This window comes from Ciconia boyciana, chromosome 7 (genome assembly GCF_034638445.1).
Source record: "Ciconia boyciana chromosome 7, ASM3463844v1, whole genome shotgun sequence".
NCBI classification, from domain to species: domain Eukaryota; kingdom Metazoa; phylum Chordata; class Aves; order Ciconiiformes; family Ciconiidae; genus Ciconia; species Ciconia boyciana.
Genome location: NC_132940.1, coordinates 7019985 through 7047557, shown reverse-complemented (window position 1 = coordinate 7047557; position 27573 = coordinate 7019985). Strand labels below are relative to the sequence as shown.

The following is a 27573-nucleotide window of genomic DNA, read 5'->3' as shown; positions in this document are numbered from 1 at the left end:
CCAATGTGCACCCACCGAGGTGGCAGCCTATTGTGGGGACAACACTCAGTCCTAAGGAACTAGATGAAAGTCACTAATTCATTTCACATGAGTTACCCAACAACCATCAGAAGATGGTAATTTGTCCTTGGATTAAATTTCCATTTTAAGAACCTGCATGTGCACTAAAAATGTGGAAGATAAGCAAGACTACAGATGCTGAAATGTCCAGAAGAGAAACACTCAGCTATTTCTAAATCCATTAATAGCATCATTATTCTGAAATTAGGTAGCATTCAGAACATATTTACATTCATTTTGGGGGTTACCTAGAGCCTTGAAAAAAAGAAGTTCAAAGCAATTTCAAGTAGATTTTTATTATAACTAAAAGACTCCATGAGACAACTCCTACTGGTGTAAGCAGCATTAGCATTAAATGGTGGCTGCATTAATGGAGGCAGCCACCAGTGTAAAAATTGTTTTAATTTCACTAACTCATATTGGGAAAAGAATAATTTTTTTCAATAGCAGTTACAACTATCTTCTGAACTTGTCTCTAATTCAAGCCTCCCATTCAAAGGAAAACAAATGCATATGCTATAGAGAGAATGAGAAGAGTTTCATACAGAAAACAAATAAAAGACTTTTGAAAACTGCCAAAACATCATTAGCTTAAAGGACACGGGACTAGGGGTCTAAGCACATCACCGACTTACCACATCATAATAATTTATTACTTAGGAACTGTCCATGCACATGCACTTAATTCCACATGAAACAGGAGGCAATGTAAGGAAATTGTAAAGCAACCTATGCTTTTTCCTTGTGAGGCAACCCAACTGGAACTATGCCGCACAGGCTCAGCGCAAGCACAGTAACCTGTTTCCTTTACCCCTGGACCTCTGAGTCATGTGCAATACGGAATGGAGATGCTTTGAAAAACTGTGTGTTTAATCTGTAGTTAATTGAATTAGTGAGTCACATCGAACCTTCATACTGAGCTTCACACATAACAAAACGCACACTGGGTTTTGTTAGCAAGAGTGAGGCCAGCAGGTTGAGGGAAGTGGTTATTCTCCTCTAGCTGGTACTTGTTAGGTTGTATCTGAAATACTATGTCCAGTTTTGTGCCACCCTGACAGTACAGGAAAGGCATTCGCAACCTGGAGAGGGTCCAGTGGAAGTTCAGCAAGATGGTTATGGTGCTGGAGTACATGATATACAAGGAGGGGCTGAGGGAAATGGGTTTGGTTAACGTGGAGAAGGTTAGAGGGAGATATTATTGCAATTTTCCAACATCTAAAGGGGTGATACAGTGAAGCTGGAGGCCAACTCTTCTCAGAAATGCACAGCAAAAGGAGAAGAGGCAATGGGCACAGGTTGTGACAAAGGAAAAAGTAAAAAAGGACAAAGAAAAAATATTTTTACAATGACTGGCTAAACACTGGAAAAGGTTGCTCAGACAGTAAAATCTTTGGTAAGATTTTGTTTGATAAAGCTGACTGCAAAGAAATAAATTTATCCACCTGTTTTACTCAGAACCGCAAAATGTTCACATAAAACATATTTCATTACACAACTTCAATGAAAAGATATAATGTGGATTATGAACTGGCTAGGTATTAGAGCCCAAAATTCGGCTTTCAAGTGAAGAAACATAAATGTATGCAAGCATGTAATCATTCAACCCTTTCGCCAGTAATCTGGAAGTAAAAACAACATTGCAGGTATCACATGCAACACCAGAAATATTGATGGATAGGTGAATAACTACACAGAGCATAAGATAGCTTCTTAACAGCCTAGGATCATTTGCACACAAAGAATTTAATAACAACAAACAGAGTTATAAAAGAACAGTATTAGAAAGGTGATTTTAATTCTGCACAGACTGGTAAGACTGATATTCCCTAAGTTCTGGTGGTCTGTATAAAAAGAAAGTTGGAAAATCAGCTGGGATACCGAAGGGAGCCACAAAAATGAGTCAAGCATTCATTCAAAAGAAAATATTTGACAACAAGAAGCATAAAGAACTAAATATGTTTAGTCTATCAAAAAGACAGTTTGAGAAATGGCTTGATTACACAGTGTAGGAGTTTTCACAGAGGGAAAACACTGTTAAAGAGCTCTTTCATTCAGCAGAGAAAGGGCTAATAAAAGGCAATGGCCATTTAGGGACTGAATTTAAAACAGTTACAGTAAATAGTATATCATTCTCTCTCTGTCCAGTGAAACCAACAAGCTATTAATAAAGAAATGTCCAGGCCTATCTATTATATCCCAGCAGAAGCTAGCCTCAGTCTATAGGGCACTCTGTAGGAGGAAGGACATGGTGGTAAGCTGCTGAGCTATCACAGAGGAAGGTTTGAACGTTGTTATTTAAGTCCTTACCACATCATCTGGGTATTAACCCTGATAATCATGTTCCAAACTGACTAACTATATTCTGCTACAGTGGTAAAAGAATACTTAATTCTCCATAGAGTTCACTTTATATTCTCCAGCCAGCTCCAACTGGAGAATACTTCTTTCCCCTCTTTTTCTAAAATTCACTACTTAGCACTGCAAATGTAGAGTGAATGAATTTGTTGGCAGGAAAGTCATCCCTTTACATGCAATTTGTAATAGTCACTCTAGGATTTTTATAGTCCTAAAGGAAGAAGTTGCATACATATTAAAGTATTATTCTAACTCACCAGGAGTGCAACCAGCCTCATCAATACCACTTTCACAATCCTTCTGCCCATCACATCTCCAGGATGATGGTATACATTTGTTGCTTAAGTCTCCACAGCTAATTTTCTCAGCTGGACATACTTGCTTGGCTGGAAGAATAAAATAAAGGAAAAAAAACCCCAAGTTAAACATAATTCTAGGCATTGCTAACATTGTTTAGGCTTTTAAAGTTACTTTTATTTTGTATGGCTCAATCCCGAGACATATTGTAATGAAATCGCAAGTCAACACTGATTTTGAGGTATGGCTGCTTACATATCCCATATGTGTTCCCCAAAAGAGATCACAATACTTTTTTTTTTTTGGGGGGGGGGAAGTGCAGCTGTTTATTTCAACAAAATGCCCAAAACTTAACTTTAAACTTAAAGGAATTCAGGGAGAGGAAGAGAAGTCAGATTTGTATGCAACTTCTGCTACCTAGCATTTCCTTGCAGGCAGGTTCTTGCTTCTGGCCATCCCAGTGATGCCGAGTTGCAAGAAACTATGCATACCCCCGTGGCTCTTTACACGCTCTTGGGCCTGGTGGCCCTTTCCCACCTTCTCCTTGCCATCTCAGTCTGTGCATGGGCTAGAAGTGCCCAGCTTAGTGCTGCGACTTTCCTCTCTGTGACATGCTGCTGCCTCTTGAATGAGGTCTCCTTGACAGGCTTCCCCAGAAGCAAGGGCCTTCCTGTCCTTCCAGCCTGTGCCTGACCCAGCCAATCCCTTCCAGGAACGTAAATGTACAGGAACATGCAAATAAAACAAATACCACCCCTCTCTCTTATTTTCAAGCTTAATCAAAATGAGCTGACAGAGTTGCTTCAATAGATCAACAGGGATTTCAACTAAGAACCTAGGGCTGGTTGAAGGACTGGAAGAAGGACTGGAATACTCAGTGTGAGTAATGCTCAGGACAGCAACAGCACTGCCTCTTTGTGACTGCCTCAAACCCCCAATACACTGTGCTTTTGCTGTTAAAACACTAGCACCCTGCACACAGCAGCAGTAGTACTGGACAAACTACTCTGAAAATACTACCTCAAATTAAGTCAGGAAAAACAAATTGCCTAATTTTAGTATAACAGTTTACTTATATGTTTGGTATTGTAAAGCAATTTCTAAATTTAATTATCTAGGCAGATTATGGTCAGTAAACCTGGGGAAAAAGTGTCAAGCACAAGCATGAACTCACACATGTTAAACAAACTTAACTGTAACCACCTAAATTAAAGGCGACTGTGATTTAAGACATAGATACACAGGAAGACCTGCAAAAGCAAAACCCCGAGTACATGCAAGAATACAACTACGAAAAAAAATCTGCCAAATTTATCTGGAACAAAGTAAGCTGTGAAGCTTGTTCTCTTGTAACTATTTTGCATTGCCAAAATTCTTTTTCTTTTTTTTCCTCATACTAGTGTAAAGAGCAACAGATCTACATTTATTGTGACAAGGCTGCTCGAATGCATAATATTCCACAGTTTAAACAATTGTTTAGTATTCTGGAATCACCATCCAGTTTGGCAGGATTTGCTGATTAAACAGACCAATTTCTCTCTTTAAAAAATTACATGTTTTCAAATAGTTCTTCCATTGGTATTAATGATGATAATGCTATATATCTGGCTGCAGGTCTACTGAAAAGGGAGGAACCTAAATTCTGAATTAAAACTTTCACATTGCATAAATACCTTTACCAGGGCAGGGTAAAGTCAATCAGCTTCCCAAGTGCTGAGCAAAAGAGGATGAAAATTATACCTCTCCCCTTCCACCTGCACAAGAAGGCTGTAGAGGGGCATCTTACAGCCCCAAAGCATCAATCAGCCACTTAGAAAGCAGTGCCATTTAATCCCAGGATGTCTCTGTCTTAGCACCTTGCAGTGCTGTAAGAAGCAGTTTCTAGAAGCTGTGGGCAACCAATATATTGAGAAAAATTAGGTCCTGCCACAGACAGACAGTTAATAACAGATGTAATGAAGTTTTACAACCCTGAGGCAAGACAGCATTTTTGTTGGAATTTGCTCACTGCATACCTAAATAACATTTATGAATGTTGCATGATCTACAGAGTGGGGAAAAAAGGGATCCTTACTTAGGCTTTTTGATTATTTTACCAGTAGGTCACTAATAAAAATCACCTGACCTTGGAAAGGCTCCACAACACCACTGCAGTGGGATCAACATGTCTGCCAGCTCAGATCAGTGCCCTGCCACAGGCCGGGACCCATGTCCTGCATTTTCCCCTTGGCCCTGGTTCCTCTAAGCTGCAGGTCTATAATGCACGACTACAGGGACACTCGGTGGTGCTGAGCACTCGTGTCCTTCCATGGAAGGCAGATAGCACGTCTGAAAACCAGGTCACTTGCCAACTGTGGAAAATGGTGTAAACCAAGGTGCTCGCCCTCACCCTCAAGGAAGCTGGCATGCCTCACTGCGGCCAAGCTGCTCTGGACACCATCCCCAGAGCTGTATGCCAGGGTGCACCATCCTTAAACATGCCTAAGTAATTCATGGATACAGAAGGAAAAACAAATTCTGTGGCAGCTGATTGGCAATCAGCAGCCCCCTCAAACAATAAAAAACAGAGCTAAAATGGTCCATTTGGCCTAGAAGCACCACAGCCCCTCAGCACAGAGGGCTCACACCCCCAAAATACCGCTTCTGCCAGCCTTACCCAGCCCTCACGTACATAGGTGTGAGTCCGGAGAACGCTATGTGGAAAAATAAAAATGTACAGCCAAGTCACTATAACTTTTTTTTTTTAAACCTCTGTACAGAGCCAAACAAGGATTACAGACTACACTCTGGCAGGAGGAGCCTGCAGCGGCCAGGGAGGGAAGGTGCCGGAGGCCTCACCCCTCACTGCCATCGGCCCCTCTGAGGAGACAGGTGGCAACTCTGAGAAGACAGCAAGTTCTGGGAAAGTGACAGGGACAGCGTATGAGGCAGCACAGGAGGTCCGGGGATGCAAGGGAGAGGCACAATGCCTGGCTACAGGGAAGGGACTCCAACCCCAACAGCAGGGGTGCCTTGTCTTCTGAGGGACCTGCCAAGCAGCGTCGGTGAAAACAAGGCTTTTTGCCACAAATACCATGCAGAGGCATGACTGGGGTCTCCAGCAGCTACCTGGGCTTTGCATTCCTCCATCAAGGCCTCCAAAGCCTCTCGGCTCTGAGGCGCGCAGCTCCACAGGCACCTAAACCTAGCTGCCCGCTCCCAAACGTCTTCATGACCAAACCCTGGCTGCTGAGGAGCCGCCTCAGAGGGCCAGGCAGACAGGAGTCTGCTGCTGGGGCAAGGAGGTCGCAGCTTCCCCTACTCTGCACACGGCTGCACGAGACGGAGCACTCGCACCCTACTCAGCCCCTCTTCTCCTCCCCACTCAATTCAAGGTTGGGCCCTGTGATGAGGTTTGCTTCTAGGCTGCCCCATGCTCTAAAACAAGTTTTTACCATAAGCAAACACATGCTTAGAATACATGAGATAAAAATAGCTTTCCTCGCTAGGTTTATTACTCCAAATGGATTTCCATGCTTTTGCACTTTGAAGGTTTGGCTCCTGTCTGCATGTGTGCAGTGCATTCAAGAACAAGGTTTGCATTGGACTGGCATACTGGGAAAACTAGGAGACCAAAGAAAGTAATAAAGACATTTGTTAGGTTATTGGTCCACATCCCAAAAAGTTGTTCTAGTTCTTCTTGCTATGGTGATGGAAAGGAAAATTTGTTTTGATGCCAAGTAGGACCAGCTTTTTCATCCTCATAGTAAATCTCCATTGAGAACTAAGTGGGTCAAGAGAGGTGAGAACACTTTCCACACACCTGATTTTGAAGAAGGTGAAATATAATTATAAAATGGTATAACAACACACCAGGATCATTAACCAGCAAAAAGGTTATTTATTGGTCATCGTTTAAGTACGGGCATTACTTTTGCTTGGCTGCTGTGGGCAGATGCTTAATAGCTTTAGGAAGCTGAAAGCTTTGGAAAGGTATGGACAGAAGACTCCTATTTATGGAAAGCAATCTCTGTGTTAATCATCTCGCTGACAGAGTAACTACAGACATTTAAATAACGTAAATCAAAGCTTGAACTTGCAGGGATGCAGCAAGAGAAGCTGCTGTTGGTCACAGTTCATCAAATCTCTGTGTTCCAGTGGTTTCTGCACCCAAGCAATCGTTGCATGGAAGCCAACAACTTGTAAGCACTGGCAGATAACAGATAGGAAATATTGCATAAAACTCAAAGCAAAATTTGGTGAAAATACTTCTGCATTATTTCAGCAAGTTGGGTCCTCCCCCCCGGAGATGCTGCAGCAGCACAAGTGGACTCAATGTTGTTGTCCATGCTATGAAACAGGCTTTTAGCTACTGCAATCCAGAATTAACATTTCTGTTTCTGCACACTGCTTACACAAACCCAGGCCTTTTGGGCTTACGTGATCAAAATGTTTACTTCCTACTTTCCTCTTCATCCACCCAGAAAGGAAAGGGTTAGCGCTGTACGTGACGGTGAGTGCTCTTACCCTGGATATATTCTGGACCAATACGAGTTATAGCAAGATCTGCCTTTTCAGAAAGGCACCATTAAACAACTTGGTTGAAATGTCAGACACATCAAGACCAATTTATCACAATGAACTGCAAATGCCAAGGATGGACAACAATGGTTTATTTATAAGGAGACAAGAGCAAAGAAGACAAGAAGGTTCCATTTACTCACTACCGCCAATGGCACATTCTTCTTTTTCTTTACAGGAGGCTACAAAGTCTTTCAGAGAACCATAGAGCCTAACTGGCGCCCCACTGTTTGCTTCCTCTTGTGCCACTGCTGTGCTTTTCAGGCTCCGGACATCATGTATATTCAAGAAAGCCCAAGAAAACAGAATTGATTTACTTTCAGAAGACCATTTGTCAGGTTCTCACCAAACAGGTACTCCAAGAGCATACACAAAATGTAATTAAGCAGCTTCTACTGGTGGGAAACCCACAAGACTTTTCATCAGGAGACTGAAAAGAACGCCCTTTGTGGAAATACATCATCTTACAGGTCTGAACAGTTTTTCTGTATCTGCTGAAATAACTCCCCAACCTCTCCAGACTGCCCCCTGTGTTTTTCCCAGGTTCTTCAGAAGAAAAATCCCAACCCAAAACTTCATTCTGCAACAGAGAAAATACTATACTAAAATGGTTTAATTCATTTCTGACATGCCAATAAATTGTTCCTGCAAAACTTCTACTACTACCTTTATTATGGAACTTAAAATTCCTACCTCCCTCTTTCCTGCAGCAATGGTTTAGTTGTCGGCTTTTTTTTAAAGGAATGGTTTTTAACAAGGATCTCCCCTCCTCAAATATTGCCCTTAAATCTTCTTTTGTCATAGCTGGCTGTCTTATCTCAGAGATGTACCAAGAACAAAATAAATGTTCGTACCTGCCCATGTATAGGACTAGTATGTTTCCAGCCAAAACAAGCACAGTTGTTAAATGAGCAACCGTTCAGAAGAGAGGAAGGGAGCTGACAGGTAGAGACTGCTTAGGGAAATTCAGAACTCAAGAGTTCCCAATTCCTGGAGATTTGCCATTCAGAAAAACATCTCAGTCACAAGTTTGCATATATAGTCTTTATACATATATGTATGTATATATTTGTGTGTGTGTGTGTGTATATATCAATGTATATCCCAGTCTAACACTCATTACTGACTTACATCTGATGCTTTCCCATTGAAGTATTTGGGGTGCATAAGAAACATTTCAAAATCCATCTTGTAACTTAAATTACTATCACAACTACACGTGTGTCTGCACTGGTATTCTCCTTCCCTTGCCTCTTCTCCCACCTCAGCGTGGGTGCTAGGAACACTGGCTTCTACCCTATTCACCCAACTAGTTCACTCCATAGCTCAGGACAGGTTGCTGTTGCCTTAGTTTACTTCACTTAACCCTGCAAGATACATCAGATTTTCTGCTAAAGAGCATTATATAATCATATTTGTTATATTTAGTTAATCTCCCCCTTATCTCCTCCTTGTGCCAAGCCGAGCCCAAACCAAACAATATCAAACAAGAGGCTCATTTACAGTGAGAAGTGTTTGCATGAGGACAGCAACATCCATGGTGGATGCGTCTCAGGAATTTCTTTGGCATTGGTGTACAGAGCACACACGCTGTGCCTGCACAGGAACTCCCCTGAACCGACGGCTTCGCTGGGTGCCTGCGTTTGGATCTATGTGTTAGCAATACACAAAGACAGAACATGTTATGGGGAATGTTAATCAAAGAATTGTTTCCACAAACGTTAGGATTCTGCAGTGAACTTCCCCTTCTGTCATGTAAAGCAACACGCTACGAGCATCAGCCTGCTGGGATGGCAAGCTTTACGTGAACTTGCAACTTCTAAAGCCGGTGCAACTGCATCCAGTAGCAGTATTTGGTTTGCTCACCATATCTGTATTATGCATATACTTGAGATCCCTGAGAAAATAAAGGCAACTTTATTTTTCCAGTTGAAACCAGCCCAGGTCAAAACAAATGTCATGGTTAGCAGCTTAAGTGAATTAAGATCACAGCACTCAGAGACTTGGAATGAGACCAAACCATCACCACAACTGATGCCTTTGTTGACCGAGGAGGCCGACCCATACATCTGCTAGCACAGGCTGGTGTGTTCAGGTCGGAATTGGGGCATGCTGACAACACTGATTCCCAGGACCTGGGAACTTGGACTGCTGCTACCTGACTCTACATTTTTGAGTATGTAAGAACACACTTATGTGAAATAACCTTTGTGGGAGCATGCAAAGGCAGAGAAATAGTGAAAACATATGCTTTCTGCACAAAAAGATAATTAACTTATGGCTGCTACCTTTAAACTTTGAACATAAATTACTATAAGCGACTCAAAAGACAGATTAGGAAAAGCTACTAAGAAACTATACTAAAAGGTCAAGAAATCATATCATAAACAGCATTAACAGTTGATACATCTGATAAAAAGTTAGATTCTGTGGTGTGATTTGTTGACTTTGTTCAGAAGTTCCCAGGGTAATGGAAAAGGATTTACACAGTTTTAACTCTATTGCACTGCATAGTACAGCCCTTATTAAGTCCATTCTTGTGTGCTTGTAAGAAAGGCTTCTTTACAACAGCATGGGTTAGGAGTCTTCGATGAGTCTCCAACTCCTTCTCTACCTAGAAACTGGAGGGATAAAATAAGCTTAGCATACAAAGGGTTCAGCACATTTAAAATAGATAGCATGTACCTTGCTTTTGTGCGGATTATCACAATGGTGATTATCACCTCTGAGATCAGAATGAAATAATCAGGAATTCAAAATCCCAGGATTAATCCTAATTACTGAAATATAGACTTACTGTCAGAATAAAAGTCAGGTAGCTTTTATGGGAAAAGCATGTTTCAAACACAGGCACTACAAACAACCTGAATGAAGAAAATTATTCTCGGGGTAGTGGCAATAGTTTTAATAGGCAATATAAACTGTATTTGAGCACAGCGTAAAGAGGCAAGATATTTCTACAGTAGGCTGAAAAGACAAATGGCATCAGGTTTTATAGTAACAAATAACTAAGCTTCACGTCCCTCAACTTGAGTCACCTGCATGGGTCAGGAAGGGATTCTTTACCAAAGTTCAGAGCTATCGTGGCACACTTATGGTTTGTTTTTAAACCCTTCCCAGAATACTGAATATTGGCACAGCTCAAGATAGCATGCTGGACAGAAAGGACTAGTACTCTTGGCCTTCCAGCACATCATTTTTCTTAGATTCCCGATTGCTATGTCTTACCCATTTTAAAAATCAAAACTACCATCAAACTTGGATAAGAAAAGCATTTCCTTCCCTCAGACAGACTCGCAGGACTTCAGCTGATTCTGTCTTTCTGTAAACATAGCAAATGCTCACTTGCTGCAATCACCTGAGCATGTCTCACCTAATTAATTTCATAGCCTTGCAAGATATTGTTTTAATGGCACTTCTGTTCTCTACCTGATATGCCCAACAGGCTCTGCTGCTGAGAATTAAGTCCTTTAACTCAAGTCACTTGTCTCATTTTGGTTAAATCCAGGTCAATGTTAATGGCCCATGGTAAACAGGAGGTCAAAATGGATGATTTCACGATCCTCCTTGCCCTCAAACTATAGGAAACTCGAGATGCTTTCAGTAGGAGTCAGGAAGCATTTTAATTGTTTTTAAACCCATCCTCATGGTCATACTTTCTAAAGTTTCAGAATTTACAAACTAAGATCAGATGTTTAACAACAGCCAGGACATAGGTTGTTGAACCTCACTAAATTCTTTTTTTTTTTTTTTGTTTTAACTATCTAGCACTTGTAAAATGACAGCATTTTAGTGGTGTCTGTACAATACACCGTGACCTTCCCTCACTGTCAATTCTGGCTGAGCACACAGAGACCAGTTTCTAAGAGATCACAACAGGTTTTTAAGTATGAGAAAGATCTACATGATACAATAAGGATTTTCTGCTCCCAAACAAACCACTTTTCATTATCTGCTATTACACACAGGAGAATTCAAGAACATTGTAAAGGCTCATTCGCTACAGCGGCTTTTATGCTCAAGCAACTGGTTACAAAAAAGTTCCCCTCCCAGGGGACACTTAACACCTCCACACAGAGGGTCAGCAATTCCCCAACGAGGTCAGTCCTTGGACTGTCTTGGCCTTTGTGCTCCACCTACCCCATTCAGCCCAGCTTCTTATGATCAATAGTACTTAGATGTCTCTTAGATGTTAGTTAAATGTCTCTAAGCATTGATTTGGTCAGAGATGCACGAATCCTTTAATAAACTTGAATAAGACCCAACATAACCCAGGGATTCCAATCCTTACTACCATTTTATACAGATTCTGGACAACAGTAACATACAAAACAACTACGACGACCACCTACTTGTGGCATGACAGCGCTAGAAGGTGTTGATCCTGCTGCAGAGCTGAGCATGAAAGGTAAGACTCCACCTGGCAAGGCAGAAGAGGTGTACAACAGAAACAAGGTTGGTGTAGTCCAACTCCATCTGAGTAAAACATTGTTATAGTGTGTTTAGCCACATGAGATACCATGAACCTCCTGCCACCTCTAAACACTACAGACTTTTATCTTTCCTGACACCACAGCCATATGGTCACTAGAAACATTTACTCAGATTAATCCAGAGAATAAATTAATACAGCCCTGTAATGACAGGCAAGTGCCTAGCTTAGTCACTATGAAGCACAGCCCTCATTGTTTAGGGGAACAAAAAGGGGATTTTTACAAACCAAAGTCCAAGGCCATCTGCCAACTTTCCCCCCTACTTCTACCAACTTTGGCCCTTTGCATGTCTTCTCTGTGGAGGAGACAAATCCATGATTTACCCTGGACTTAAAATGGAAAAATGTTCAAGCATGCATGGAAAAATCCTGGCCCAAGAAATTCACTGCTGACTTCAACTGGATCAAGAATCAAGTCACAGATCATGTTGAGAATTTGCCAAAATGGGTCCAGTGACTGCTCCATCCCAGCTAGTATCCTGGAGGCCAACATTAAATATGGAAACCAATCAAAATATATCCTTGCAAAATATATCCTTGCCAATTGTGCCATTTACTTCCTTATATTAACTCACAAAAGGATATTACTGCTACAGTGATTTTTAAGAGGAGAATAGCTATACAGAAGATTTAGTTTTGCACTTTTATCAGCAGCAGTCATAAGGCAGACTAGCCCTTTTAAACTCAAGCAGGATAAAACCTTAACTTGTACCTGCTTACAGGAAGAGTTCAAGGTACTCATTTAAATCAGCACAAAAGTAGCCTCTGTTGGTATTTATGAGTAAAAAATTCAATGTCAGAGACTTCAAACGGGGTGGTGCTACAAATGCCATTGAAGGCTATCACATAGCCAAGAAGGAGGAATGGGCACAGACTCAGAGTGGCTGGATGCTTCAACCCGCCCCGCTGAAACCCTAACATGGTCCCTCCCTGTGAAACCACCAAACCTTCTTCCCCTCTCTCTGCTCCACCTCTGAGCCAGGGCAGAACTTGTCCTCAAGAGGAATTGTGACACCAAGACATTATTCTGGCTACTGAAAACCTGTGTTTCCATATTAGTGTTCTTCAGATCATTTTGCACCACTTAAAATTTTATTTTCCCTTCACTGATGAGCAGCTCTGATCTCAGCGATGAGCTGGTCATGCCCTTAGCTTAGCACAGAGGAAAGGAGAGAAGATACCAGTAATAAATACAGGGAAAAACTTAGACATCACAGTAAGAAAAGAGAACAGCTGAAGAAGAACCTGTTCTTGGTGTAGCTAAAGCAACAAATGTGCACTGCTGATCTCCAACAGTTTAATAATTTAATAAACTGACAGTTGACTGACTCAGCAAATACGTAGGCCTGTTAGGAAAACCCAGGGCTCAATTTTCTTTAGAGATAGTTTTCTAACAGCAAAGCCATTAAATATTCCCTTTTGTGAGAGGCATTTTTCATGCTCAATCAAAAGCAAAGATTAAAAAAAATCCAACAAAGAAATGCCTTTGTTTAAGAAGGTCAGTTAAAATACTGCCCTTTTCTCTATCCTGAACATAACTTCTTTAAACTCTATTGTTTTTAGAGCTAGTTTGAGAGTGAGTGATGTACAGCATTGTCCTGTCAAACCTCCCATCCCACCACTGCCTACATCAATAATTACCCTGTCAGTCTGTGCACACATTGCCAGTTGTAATGCAGTTCAGCCTCCCTTCCTTTTTGCATTAACAGTAATGGGTGAGGTCAGGAAAAAACACAAAAAGAAAAGAAAGAAAAGGAAAAAAAAAAAGAAAAAGAGGAATTTGCCTTTCCTATAGCCCAGAAATCAAACTGAACTCCAATCTTTGGCATGGTTGAGAGCAGAGCTCTGTTCCTCAACACAGATCCCCTACTTCTGCTTATATCCAGGGATGCCTACTGTGAAAACCTGAGTCTGGCTGCAGACAGCCTTTAAAGTTTATCATGACCCACTGTATTCCCCCATGATTACTGATGCATGATGCTTTCAAGGCAATTCTGATTCAGGCAAGCCTTAGGAGAATAAAACACTGAAAGGTAACAGCTGACCCAGCACAGACTGGTAGCAACGTAGCTGGGAATCAGCGAAGTTCAAACACAGACATGCTATGCGAAGAAAGAAGAGTGTCAAGGAAGAAATGAGAGTCAGGAGGTTAAGGCGGCACAAGCTAGGCATGAATGGAAGTCAGCTAATTAACCCTGAGAAATGCAACTTTTGAAAGGAAAACTTGTTCGCTGCCCTAGATCAGTGATTCTGAAGCCTTGTGGGCAAATAGATTTTTGAACAACTTTCAAACTTTCTCACGCAGCCACACAGCTGACAAATTGATGCATTTAGCTGCTGAATACAACTCTCAGGGCCCACGATGGCCTCGCTGAGCAAAGGTGCACAGCTGGGGAACGACTGCCTTAGCCTTCCTCCACCGAAGTGTGACTTATTCCAAGTCTTTTGTAATCTATTCAGGTATCAGCCTGGCCACGTCAGCCATGTGCCTAAGTAGCACAGCCTAATTCCCATTACCTGGGCGTCCCTTGGGCACACCAGACCCAACTCTGTAGCCTTGACTTATGAAGCCTATCCCTCATGGCCTGACTTAGCAGAGACAGCCAAAAGAGCTACTCTCTACAGAAACGCAGGTAATAACTATATTCTCCCAATCTGCAGTAATACAGTAGTGCTTCTTTCTTTATTTCTAGGCTTTTGGTCTAAATATATTGCAGCTTTATTAACATCAACCTTCTTCACTAAAGATTCAGTGATAAAATACTCCAGATTGCAGCACACAATAAATCAATCATACCTCCCTGTGTGATTTGTAACTCAGCAGTTTGAAAGCATCTTGGAACAATTTCTGTAGAGATACTTTTAGACAAGAGACACATTTACTTTTTATTGAATCAAACATCATTTGACTGGTTTTGGTTTACAGATACAAACGACGGAGAGTTTTCCAGACTCTCTTCAAATCTGTGGCGCTGTGACCCTGAACTGTTAAAAATTAGTTTCTAAAAAGAATTCATTCTTTGCCTAGCAGTAGTCTCCCTTAGTACAAGCCTACCAGCCACAATCACCTTGGTTGCTTGTCAAATTCTTATACAAGCAGCTGAGCACAGCACCAGGACCGATTTATCTATTTCTCTCCCCATATATTAATTTCTAGAATTCCCCGTAATATGCATACCAGAATGCTCCATTCCTATTACAGCAAATCCAGAAACAAATTCCAGAAGGCGGCTTATTTCGTACACATTCTGGCACACTTAAGCTCTCAAGCTCTCAACTTCTCCACTTCTTTTGAAGCAAATTAATGCTCAAATCAAAATTAGATTTTTAAGCACAATTTAAAAACCAGTTCACCAGACTATATCACAACAATTAATAAAAATCAGTTACCGGACGTCAGCCTGAACTTGAAGACAGAAAGAATATCATATTTTGTAAGTACTGAAAGTAATTACAAAAATCACTTAAATTAGAGAAATGCCTCTGCAAAGGTGGCTCTGTTTTACAGGGCCAGTACACAGACTGGAGTTGACAGTACTAAACATCCAGAACGATACTGGGATGAACCCACTGGCCAGCTACCTTGGTAAAAGGGGTGTTGTGGGAACAAAAGATATGAAAAAACCTGTAATGATCCTCACAATAAGTGGCTATACACTGTGCCCATTTAGCAACTACATAAGCCAAGAAATATATGGGGCCAACTTCCATCTCCAGTTCTTCCCAGAAAACCCCATTTCCACCAAAGCAACAGGAGAGTATTTAGCCTGTAAACTGAGATGTAAAATTATATATATGTAAACTGGCAGATAACAGATATGTAAACAGCACTATATAAGTTTTCCTGTGGCAGTTCCTGTCTTTCGCTCTTATCACTTAAGCAATAACTAGGAAATTGGCAGATATTCTAGTACTACCCTGAAGATAAGCATAGTTTGATATCTGATGAACTCCTAATGAATATACTGTTAATTGCATAACCTTCCTTCAGTACAGTAACTTTTCTGTTCATCAAGGGCATGGATTAAACAGCTTCTCTGCTTTCGAGCATCCTTGTAATTAATAGTATATTCTTCCCACTTCTAAATATAACCTATAATGAGATGCTTTAAAGAATCCAAGCTGCACCTTTCACCAAGCACTTTTGATCAGAAGAAAACGAGCCAGAATTTGCTCAGACAACAGAGCCTGCTTTAACTGTTACTGTCAGCTTCCCAGCGGGCCCAATCCTGAAAGGCAGCAAGCCTACTTCAAGGAGGTCACAGCACCAAAACCTGCCAATGGCAGGAAACACCTGTCCTGTATCTAAGACGCCTATAGTGTCTCTATCTCTGGGGATATTCTGTGCAGATCAGAGATGAAAAGAAGTATATAGAGATATATTAGCTATAGATAGTATATATAAGATAGTATACACAGATATATATTAGACAACTTCTGCTCAGTGAAGAATAATTAACTCCATGAAAACTCTGCCATCAATCCGCCTATCAGGCAGTAAGCTAATACACTGTGCAAAATCTCACCAATTCCATTTTCCATCCACGTGATACGTCCCCTCTCTCAGAGGTTTCTCCTGGTTTCTCTTTGTTAAGGAAAGACAGATCTCCAAGGGTCACAGAACAGAAAAAAGGTTTCTTGATACCTGTGACTGTCTTTGGAGATCTACAAATGATGACCCATGGTTGGGGAGGAGGAAGGACAGTGGCTCTCCCCTGCCCATGAACAAACTATTTTCCCTTAACTGAACAAGGCTATTTTTGCCCTGAAAATTCCTTCCCAGTGATCTGGATGCCCAACTAATTCCCAGATGGAGTACCTCCTGATGTCAGAGCTTACTGTGGCTTGCAGCAGCTGGGCCAAATGTCTTTACCTATAAACTGTGCAGCTTCACTGACGTCTGTTTGCACCAGCTGAGAGAACTCCCTGTGTTTAAAAGCTACAGGACCATTAAAATCAGCCAAATGTTTGCACAGCAAAAAGTTGTCATTTCTACATCAACACCTAATTTAAATGACAGGATATCTTAGACAGGTATCTATTTTGATTTAAAGACTTCAGTTGGTAAAGATTTCTGGACAAGTGCATCCACTTGTTTATTTGCCACTACTGTTAAGAGCTATATCTTATCTCTAATTCTAGTCCTTATCTCCAGTTCTCTTATCTAGTTTCAGCTTTTGTTCACTGGATCAAATTATGCTGTTTCTTGCTAAGCTAAAGAAACAACCGTGTGATGAAACCTCTTCTCTGAGGAGACAGGTGTAAATTGATAAAGAACTCTCAACCCTCTCTTCAATAAATCAAATACCCTTCTAATAAGGCATATTTTCCAACTCTATAGTCATGTGAGCCTTGCAAGATTGTTCACAACCCCTTGTCTAATAACCTTTCCACTTTATAGCAGCTACCCATGTCTTTTACCACCTCTCAGTCACCTGTTCTTCAATTTGTTTAACATGGCCTCTAATTATTTTGTAAACTACGTTTTTATAACCTTTATCCTTAAGTCAAATCACCTATCACAAAATACACATAGTAACTTATTAACACATACAGTATCTTATTAACAAGGTCATGATTCAATCAAGAAACAGTGAAAAGTGAGACAACTCCTGTTTTCCCAACATGTTGACACAGCTTTTTTTTTTTTTCCATCTTGATGTATTATATTCCATTATCAGCCTTTCTATGGTTTTGTCCAAAACTAATAACAGCATGATCAGCACATACAGCTCTTGGAGCTGAATTGTGTATTGCAGCAGTTAGGAACCCAAGCCTTGAATGCAGACCTTCTTCAGCAGGTTCTGTACCGTGCTCTGTTTAATCTTTTAAACTACCATGAAAATACCAGCTTTTGCTAACTTACTGAAACTTCCACCAATGCTCCAACATCTGTAAAAAAAACAGTAATAGAAGTTTAAATAAAATAAAAAGCAAAATACAGATCAGACAACTCACTGGCTGTGCCTTTCGATGAGAGTTTGCCAGTATTTCTGTTTTAAAAAACCAAAACTTTAATAGCTGCTGTTTAGTAGCAGGCATGTTGTTAAACGTACAAAATGTACATTCTTCCTCTTTCTGAACAGAAATTAGAAATACTCTTAGTATTTACTCATTTTCTGCCACTGCAGCTTACTGTTTCACTCTCACGGACCAGTATCACACTATACGGATTTGCTTTTCATACAGGTAAAGAATTCTTTACAATCCTTAATATACCTGGCCATAAACTTTTCATGCATACTTCTGGCTTTCCTTATTCAATGCCTTTATTATCTAATTACGCTCTGTACCTAGACTGCAATTGTTTCAACTCTCAATATTATAGGTTCTTATGCTGATTTCCTATGAAAACAAAGTTTACATGAATGATTAAAAAACCTGCTAAGAATCTATTTCTCTGCCCTCGTAAATTCTAAATGCAATGAACATATCAAAGAAAATAACAAAAAGATAAGAGGTCTCAAGAAGAGTTCCTACAGGGTCAGCGAAAATACATGACTGGGCAGAATACTCCGACAGAACAAAAGGCTGCCATCTAAGCTCAACCTATATTGGAAGACAAAGAATCCATGCAGGAGGAAACAGGGGAAAACTTTTAACTGGAATTCTTACCCTCTTATGCATGAAAAAGTCAGTCAAGCCCAGGACATAAACAAACGGGCAGGGGGGTGGGAGAAAAATCAAACTTCCCTAGTTCTGGTGCTCCTGAAGCTATTTGCTAAGCCATTGATTGAATTATCTTTATTTACAAGAATCTGACCCACACAGCAAAGCGGGGGGGAAAAGGTCACAGAAATACAGTATAATGCACTGGTTCTTAAGGGCTGGTACATGGCTTTTTAACTTTTTCAGCAGGAAGATGTTCTTTCCATCCTAGTGTAACTAAAAGAGGTAGAACAGATCTCAGAGACAAAATTCTGTTGCCTGTATAGTAGGTGAGATCGCACTTGGTCTAGATAAAGTAATTTTTATGACTTTCAAGTTGAAAGTACACCTCATTTCCTATGCAGGTCAGCTATAATTTCCTATGCAGACACCTAAGACTTGAGGGAGTCTGATGTCAGAACTTTAAATAGCTTGTTGCCCTCACAGCACCTAACCTTTCCAAAACCTTCTCTGACAACGAGACAGAGTTGTCTTTATGTAGGTTTTTCCACCTGCCAACTGCAGGAGAGAAGACACACGGAGCTCAAGGAGAAAGGGTTAGCGGACTGCAAGAGCTTCTCTGTAAGACTCAAAGCACCTGCCCAGCCCTACTTCACACTAAAGACAAGAGTAGTGAGAAGCCACCATCCCTGTCTGCTAACATCAGGGACATGGGATGACTGGCAAGCATGTGCGCACCTTCTATAATCATCCTACGCCTTGCAGAAAGGTCAGCTATACCACTGAGAGTCAGCTCCTCTGCAGTATGGGCATCTGTGCCATCTTCCCCACAGAAAACAGATGCCAGTCTGCTAGTCTGCTTTTAGAAGAGGAAAAGGATAGCCTGGCAGAGATTTTCATCTGTGTCACAATTACAGTCTAGTCCTGCAACACCACACACTTCTGATGATCCCAGGCTGGAGTTAATAACAAAGGCTGAGCTGAACCAGTATAACCTTCAAAATATAAAGGAAATAATCTCTTACGTTCCCCCTAAAAAGCAACTGGAAGTATGAAAGCTGTCTGAATACCTAAAGAATTCTTCATTCTGTTGGGTTAAACCCCCCCCCCACGAAACAAAACAAATGAGAGTAGCCATGTGAAATCAGCAAAATCAAATATCCATTTCTCACTGTTTGAAATAACCCCAATATCCTGATTGACTATGACTGGAGAAGTGTGCTCATAACAATGTTCAAATGTATTAATTGATTACATCAGCCTTTTCAATAAAGGTAACACTGTGAGGCCACACAAAAGAATAAAACCACCCTACAGTCACCTCAGCACCCAGATTCCAGCACTATTTTGAAATAGTGTCTAGTCTTGGTGAACCAGGGTATACAGAAAATAAAATTCAAATTCTGTGAGCATATTCAAGAAGAGGATCTAACATGCTTTTGTTGACTTTCAATCAACAGAACAACCTGACTTGCTCTGTCCAGTCTCTCTGCTGTCTAGGTCCAGTTCATAATATGGTTTTAGCTGACAAAACCTACACACTACATGATGTGCAGGAGCTCCAGGCATAGCAAATGTTTTTTAAAAGACAGATTCAGGCATCCATGTATTGCATGTATTGGCATGTGTCATCCATGGCTACCATAACTGTGCATTGCATCATCACACTCAAGGACTGCATGCTACTGTTCCTCCTTCTCCTTCTCTCAAACCTCTCCATTCTCTCAGTCTGGTCAGTTTTAAGCTCTAAGGATCTCTGGGGTTCAGGAAAGTGGTTAAGTAATTACAGTACAGAGGAAGTAAGTCAGCACATGTGCAGGTTGGAACTATCAAAATTTTTCCTTTGGCTCGGTAGGAGAGAAAATGTGTCTTGAAAGCCAGAAACATCAGCCCTAATTCTCATAATATTTGATGAGCAGATAGGGACGTATTCGCTCCTTCTGGAACACATGTTACACAACAGCTTCCAGTGGCAGGTGCTTTAGACTCTTTGGAAAAAAACACTTCTTCCAAGCCAGGACCACAGGAGATGAATGAAAACTTCCAAGTGAAGGAGAAGAATATGCAGAATTGTTGTTAGGCTATGAAAAGGTAAGAACTGATCCCACAGTTGTGAACTTCCTGATTTTGCATAATCATTGAACACACTTTTCTCAGGAACCTGAATCCCACACATTTTTTTTTTTTTTTTTTTAAATTCTTTTGCACAACTTTAGAGATCTCTCCTCAATTTATTATGTATAACAGGGATTACTTTTTTATTTAGTTTAAATGGGCCTTTTCTAAACATCATTCTATAGCTTCAAGCTACTTCCCTTTGAAATGTTTTCACAGTGGCTGTCTCCCTGGTATTTAGAAATCACCATGACTAACTCCTCATAGCTTCTTAAATATATGCAAAAAGAAAAGGACTTTATTTATGTTACTAAATGCAGTTACATCACAGACTGTCTCCTGAAGCCAACCTTTAAAAACAGTAATAAATATTTTATACCATATGATGAAAATATCATGGGCTCCCATCTCATAAAGAAAAGAGTCACACACATGGAAACGCCTTGCTCACTAGTCTGTGGAAAGAAACTGTAATGCCGAACTTAGACAAACATGTGTATAGAAGTTGGTATGCATAAGCAGAATGCAATGGCCACTATTAGATAAACAGAAAATCTTGCACATTAGGACTCAAACTGTGCTCAGAATTCAGGCCACCAGTGATCTGAGGCCACCAACAGTTTAGATCTGTTGCTTTTTCTGGTTTTCATTGCAAGTATTGTTTAAAAGGATAATTCTGCATTTCAGTTAAAACAAGGTGTAATGTTTACACCAGCACAGTCTGGCAATGAAAGGAAGAAAGAAGAACAATCAAAATTCTGCTTTTTCTCCATAATCCTGACATACAATACTGCTTAAACATTTCTCCTTAAACCTTCACAACCAAATTTACTGGCTCATGAAATGTAACAAGAAATAGTTCAAAACACACTAAACAATGGAGCATGACTGGTACTGAGACAATGTCCTACTGCTACTCTGCAATGATGTGCTGATTTCTAGACAACCCAAAAATCCATGTTCCCAGTCCAACAGCAGCCGGAAATAGCAATAGTGACCTTTAAATTTCAGGGCAATAAAGTCCAGCTACAGCATGCATTAGAACAGCAAGACGCAAAATCTAAGAGCACATATGGAAGGGATGATCTGTGCCTGAAGGCTACACAGATTCAAAACTTCCACTTTTTTTTTTTTAAACTCTTATATGGATGGTTTTGAAGAAGTTGCTTAAGCTCAGTTTTTGTCAGAGCCTGCGCATCTATCTCACTGCCCTCAGTAAACTACTGATGCATGTACACATGATATTAAAGCATGGACATGGCCAGATGCACCCCTTCCCACTAACACTACAGAAGTAAAGTCTGCAGAAGAAATTGCTTCCTAGAAGCCGTTAATTTAGGGCATTCAGCTTAGAAGAAACTGCCTACACTGAAGCATCCAAAAAAGGTGCATTTAAAAACTGGTAATCTTTTTCAAAGGTCTCAGTTCAGACCCTACAGATATTTCCTTGTGCACTTCTGAAAGTCTAGGCTTTACTCCTTGACTTAACTTCTTAGAAAAGTCAAGTGGTGTATCTTTGGCACCACTATGAGCAGCTTTGACAAAATTATACCACTCTGTTTTTGCAGATGGTGACAATTCAAACCACTTCACTCACCTATGGGTCCCACCGCAAGGCAGCAGCAGAGCCAAAACTCAAACCCAAGTTTCGTGACTGCCAGACCTGCACCTCAACAACTTGCCTAAGCAGTGTCATGCAAGTCCCCTGAGAAACATGTACCAATATCTTAATTTCCTACCACTACCTCAATGTGGAAAGCAAAAGCAGCTATGCTCCACCACTGGCACCAGACTCCTGTTTCTCCCACCCGTTCCTTTCACCCTTCTACCTTAACGGCTGCTTACCCTGCCCTTTGCACAGAGCATCCTCTCGTACTTCTTGCTCATGCTCTTTCTCTTCCTCAAATCTGCCTTCACAGGCTACTTTTGCCAAATCTGTAATAACCTTAATAGAATTACGTATCTATGGATCTACTATATACCTCTATATAAAAAAGGTAACAGTCAAGCCATGCTTGGCCTCAGATGAGGGACACTTTGACCTTATTACTATAATCTTTGTTTTACTCCTTCTGCTATTCCTCTGTTTCATTAGTCTTCTTGCTTTACTTGAGTCTGTTCTCATATAAAACCCACTCTGCAAGCACCTACGTGAGTAACTTCACGGCCGTAAGCTGTGTGCTAGAAGGCAGCTGCACAGGCCTGGGCAGAACCCCACTGGCTTCAGTAATGCTCTGTTGCAAACACAATTACTTAATTATAAAGGAAATGGTGAATGCTATTACAGGACCCATGTCTGATCTGCTTTTCTGAAGCACCTTCACGCGCCTCTTGGTGCTGAAATAACCACTGAGTTTAATCACGGTTTGTAAAGTACCTGGTGGTTATCAGATAGAAGTACAATATAGAAGGGGTTTGCAGTAGAGTCATTAAGTGCAAAAAGGATTTTAAAATGTTATTTTAAAGTTGACATTTTTTCCTTAATCTGTTTAAAGCAGTTTATTTTGCTGTCTGGCTTGAATATAATGGATCAGGAACTGTTTCTCTGAGTTTCACATCAGATAAGCAGTCAGGTAATTATGGAAACAGAATGGAACTTTAATTATAAAAACCCCATAGATTGTTCTATTGTGATCTTCCACAGCATTGCTGTTTCTTATAAATGAACACATTGTGGGAAGAAACCATTGATTAAAATAATCAAAAGCTCTACTAGAAACTTAGACATGTTTTCCCTTTGTAAAAAAACAAAACATTGTAACTGAAGGGTTGAGAGATTTGAATTACCTCTTTCAAAGCTCACTTTAATTTTTCCTCACAGATTAATTTAATTAAATCTATTCTTACAGGGTGGTTTGGGTTTTTTTTTATTTTTACATAAACTATACAAAAGCTTGGTGTACTCTGATAACTCTAGAAGATCGGAAAATTTTACCAATAGCTTTTTATCCTAATTTCCTACCAGTCATTTTCAGCTGAAGCAACTTGTTTGATTAGCGTGCTGTTTCCAACCATGCCAGCAATCAAATACTTTTAGAAGTGAAACATCAGTAGTTGCTCTTACAGGTACCTGATAAGCAGAACTTTTCAGTTCCTGCTCTGAAAGGCTGGAATATCATTAAACACATGGTCAAAGAGGTCAATCACAGGGAGGAGTTCGTAATTGGAGTCATCTACCATCTCAGGCTACTAATTCAACAGTCTCCACCCTTTTCCCCAAAAACCTGTGTTTTGTCAGTGGAACGGGTGCTCTGCAGCTGATGCCAGCCCAGGACAGCCACGTATGTACCAATATTTCAGGGGAGATGGGTCCAGTGGAGGCAGTGCCACTTCTGCAGATGCTCAAGAGTATAAATGAGACTGGGGGGGGTTCATGTACAAGTGCACATGTGCATGCTGGCTCCTTCCCTTTCTTTCTCTGGCTAATCAAGAAGCAATTCTGTACCCTGGGCGCTGGGAAGAAAGAACGCTCACAGACCGCATGCTAGGCTCCATCGAGAGCCTGCTGGTTACAAACAGCGATGAAAACACAGCCTCTTCAGAAGTCTCTCAACTGTGGCTAAGAGTCCAGCACACACCCGTGGGGCTCTCTGAGCCTCTGTATCAGCAGCTGCTCTTTCATTTTCCCTCCTCCCAGGCTCATTTTCTTTCTCTTGTTCGCAGAGATTACTCAGATTCTAATCAAAACAGTGAGGAAAAAGCCCCACAGAACGCTAGGGGGACAAAATTATACAAAGGATAAAGGAGTTGAGTAGCATTGAGACCATACCCATTTGTAAAAGAGATTATGGTCGCAAAAGTGCTTCTTATCAATAGGGAAAATAAAGCCACAAAAGATCCCTAGATGAGCAAACATAATGAAACCTGCCAAGATGAGTGATAAAAATTATAGAAAGACAAATTATACAGGTCTCCAGGAAACTGCCAGAATTAATCGTAAAACACTTTTCCCTGCTACCTGAAGTCTGCACCTTTTTTTAATCCAAATGAAAAGCTTGCCTAAGTATGCTGCAACATTGGTATTTCACCTTGTATCTGCCATTATGCTGTCTCCCCTCTGTTCTATCAAAGGATCTAGTACACCAAACAGCATCCAGGACTTTCTAAAAATTCATACTGTAGAGGAAAGATTGAGTGCAGTGTCACACTCCATGTTACGCCATCTCCAGCACCCACAGCAGCTGAAAGGAAGCCATCGTGCACTATTGCTGGTAACATCTGGATGGCCACCAAGAGGCAATTGCTTCATCAAGATCCGATCTCACAGCAAATGAAGATACTGCTTTTTCATGCTAAGGTGACAACTCTTCTGAGGTGTTAAAGGTATTAACAAATGAATTCCTGCTCAAAGGGACCAACAGAACATAAAGAACTCAAGGCAAAAAAAGTATTCAGCAGACAAATGTAGACTTAATTTCTAATATGTCCTCACTCTTATATGTGCGAAAGAAAGTAAATCTGAAAAGGCTCTTCTGCTATTAAATAATTGTGTTTCTTATCTCCAAGTGAACATTTCATCTTTTATATACATACAAAGAAACCCCCACCTGTTTTCTTTTTCAGAGGATGGAACAGGCAGCTTAGATGGCAATTTTAATTGAATGTGTTCAGGCTGTTGCACAAGAATAGCGGTGTGTAGACCTGTGGCTGAGAAGAAAAGGCTTTCCCCTACCACCTACACCTTTACTTCATTACAAATATCCCTGCTGGTTCGCACAACTCAGCTCCAAGTTTAACACTTGCAACATGTCTAGAGGCAGAAACTGAAGCAGAAACATACAAATTCTAGCAGAATTCAGTATGTTAATCACTATTTCTCATTCACATTCCATACAGGGCCAATATACCTGCTGAAATGCTTGAACAGCATGCCATTATTTTTTTGTGTCTGTTTATATGTGCATTTCTAAATACATATGTATAATTTTACCCATATAAATGCACACACAATGACTAGAAATGAAATTGCTGACGGTCACACATGCTAGACATGCTTCTTCCTATACAAAAAAAAAAAAAAGGAGAAGCATGGTTATGTTCGTGCTAAAATGACTAATGTTTGCAACCTCTATGCCAAAACAGAGAATTCAGAGTTGTTCATACAATAACTTGAGTCTTGTACAACAGTACACTCAGAGAACTCCGATGACATGGTAAGGTGACTACCCTAGCAGTATAAGCCAGAAAAGTGGTGCAATAACTAGCATGAGTCCATTCATATGGGAACATGTAAGCATGTGCAGCAAGGCTACTGAACTAAGTCCTCTGTATTTTAATGCAAAGGATTCTTAACATTTTTTAATATGTTAAAATACAAGACAGAAAGGGTAAGCTGAAATCTGTCACTCCGAATATAGCCACTGAATACAGCATCCCTAGAAAGGAAGCTAGAAGCTGTTGCTAAAGCAAAGCCCTGATTAAGACTCTCAGCAGCTATGGAAGCTCATCGCATCCCACAAATGCACAGGGTGAAGATCCACACTACCCTCACACACGCAGACAGCGCTGTCAGTGACCATGCCTCACCCCAGAGCACAATCTGACTGGAAACATTTGAGAGAATTAAAGATCTCCAGTGCAAGGTTTAAATTACATAAATTATCTACCAAAGCACGCAGAGACTGCATATTAAACCAGTCTTAATCATGATCCTAATCCCTCAAGGAAGCAGGATGGAGTATCATGAGACCCTTATTAAAACTGCAAATTATTTCAGTGGGAGTTTGTCCTGAATGAAAACATGATCCTACAACTGTAGAAATGGAGAAAGAGAGGGAAAAATACCTATCAAGGAAAAGGTGGTGGAACTAGGAATCACAGCTTCAACATACAATTCACTATGATACTAAAACACAGAAGCTATTTAAATGTGAAAAATATTAAAATAATGCCATTTGATATTAATTTATTTTCCTCACACCATAATTCACACATTTAAGAAAGGAAAAAAGGTTTGCTTTCTGTACTTTTGCAGTGCAATACTGCTTCATTCAGTTAGCAAAACATTTCAATTTTCAAATTATGTTTTGCCTTTGATTCCCAGAAATTATTTCCTTTTCATAACAGCCATAGTAAGTAAACCAACCATGATCCCCCCCCAATAAACAAGGAAAAATATAAATATAAAAATCAGGTAATCTGAATTTCAGAAAGCAAGCAGCAAGAGAATAGAAAAAACAAAAGCACTAGGCAATGAAAAGCTGCTTGAGTATTTCTGAAAACCTCTTCAGTTTTTACTAGTTCAATATTTATGGCCTGTTAAATAATTACACATACAAGAACTTCACATGCTCAACTTTCATTTTCCTGCTATTCTCCCCTATTGAAATAACTGTAAGATTAATTATAGCCATAAAAAGGCAGCAAACCCTTTTATGACCATTCCTGTTTATGAACTGCATGAACACATTAGACCAATAGGAAAAACATTTAAATGCCAGCATTTAAATCTTTGTAGCAGTCAACTAGCAAAAGCTCAAAGTCGATCTGAGGTACAGGAATACTGCAAATGTCAAAGCTTGCAATGCACGTGAAAAAGTGACTTTCTTGTAAGGTAACATTGCTTAAGAAAAGAACAATAAAAACATCTGAAAAGACCCAATAGGTATTTTCTATTGGTTTTCCTATAGGACTCAGCCCTCTGAAAAGGTCATTTCTGAGATACAAGCTCTAAACACTTTCCCTTAAAGGAAAAACAGTTTTTGTTTTGGACAGGTATTACTTAAAACTCTTTAGCACTGGTAGAATTGGAGCACAATCATTACATACCCTAAATTCATTTACATCTCTAGGTAAGTAAAATGCTGAGACCACCAAAGCCATGTAATCATCAAAAAGGAGACGTAATTCACTGCCCAGGAGCCACAGATAAAGTTATCCCTCTACTAGGGATAAACAGCTAAGCTTTGAGTTCGCTGAATTTCCTTTGATGTAAAAAGGATAATTTCACGCTTCAAGAAAAGGAACAGTATGCAGGAAAAACTGGATTTGGTTCCTCACCCTGTCAAAAACTTATTGGGTTAGTCCCTAGGGTTTTCTGTCCTTTGGGATATTGAGGTCAACTTGGGGTTGGCTCCATAAGG

At 40.4% G+C, this 27573-nt stretch overlaps 1 protein-coding gene across 2 annotated transcripts in view; it reads right to left on the bottom strand.

The window, feature by feature from the left end:
- The window catches only part of LRP8 (LDL receptor related protein 8), a 196471-nt gene that overhangs the window by 42643 nt on the left and 126255 nt on the right, over positions 1-27573 (bottom strand). For both annotated transcript variants that reach the window (XM_072868119.1, XM_072868120.1), the window contains exon 4: positions 2676-2804. In XM_072868119.1, coding sequence (XP_072724220.1) covers positions 2676-2804 — 129 coding nt within the window. The remainder of the gene's footprint in view (positions 1-2675; positions 2805-27573) is intronic.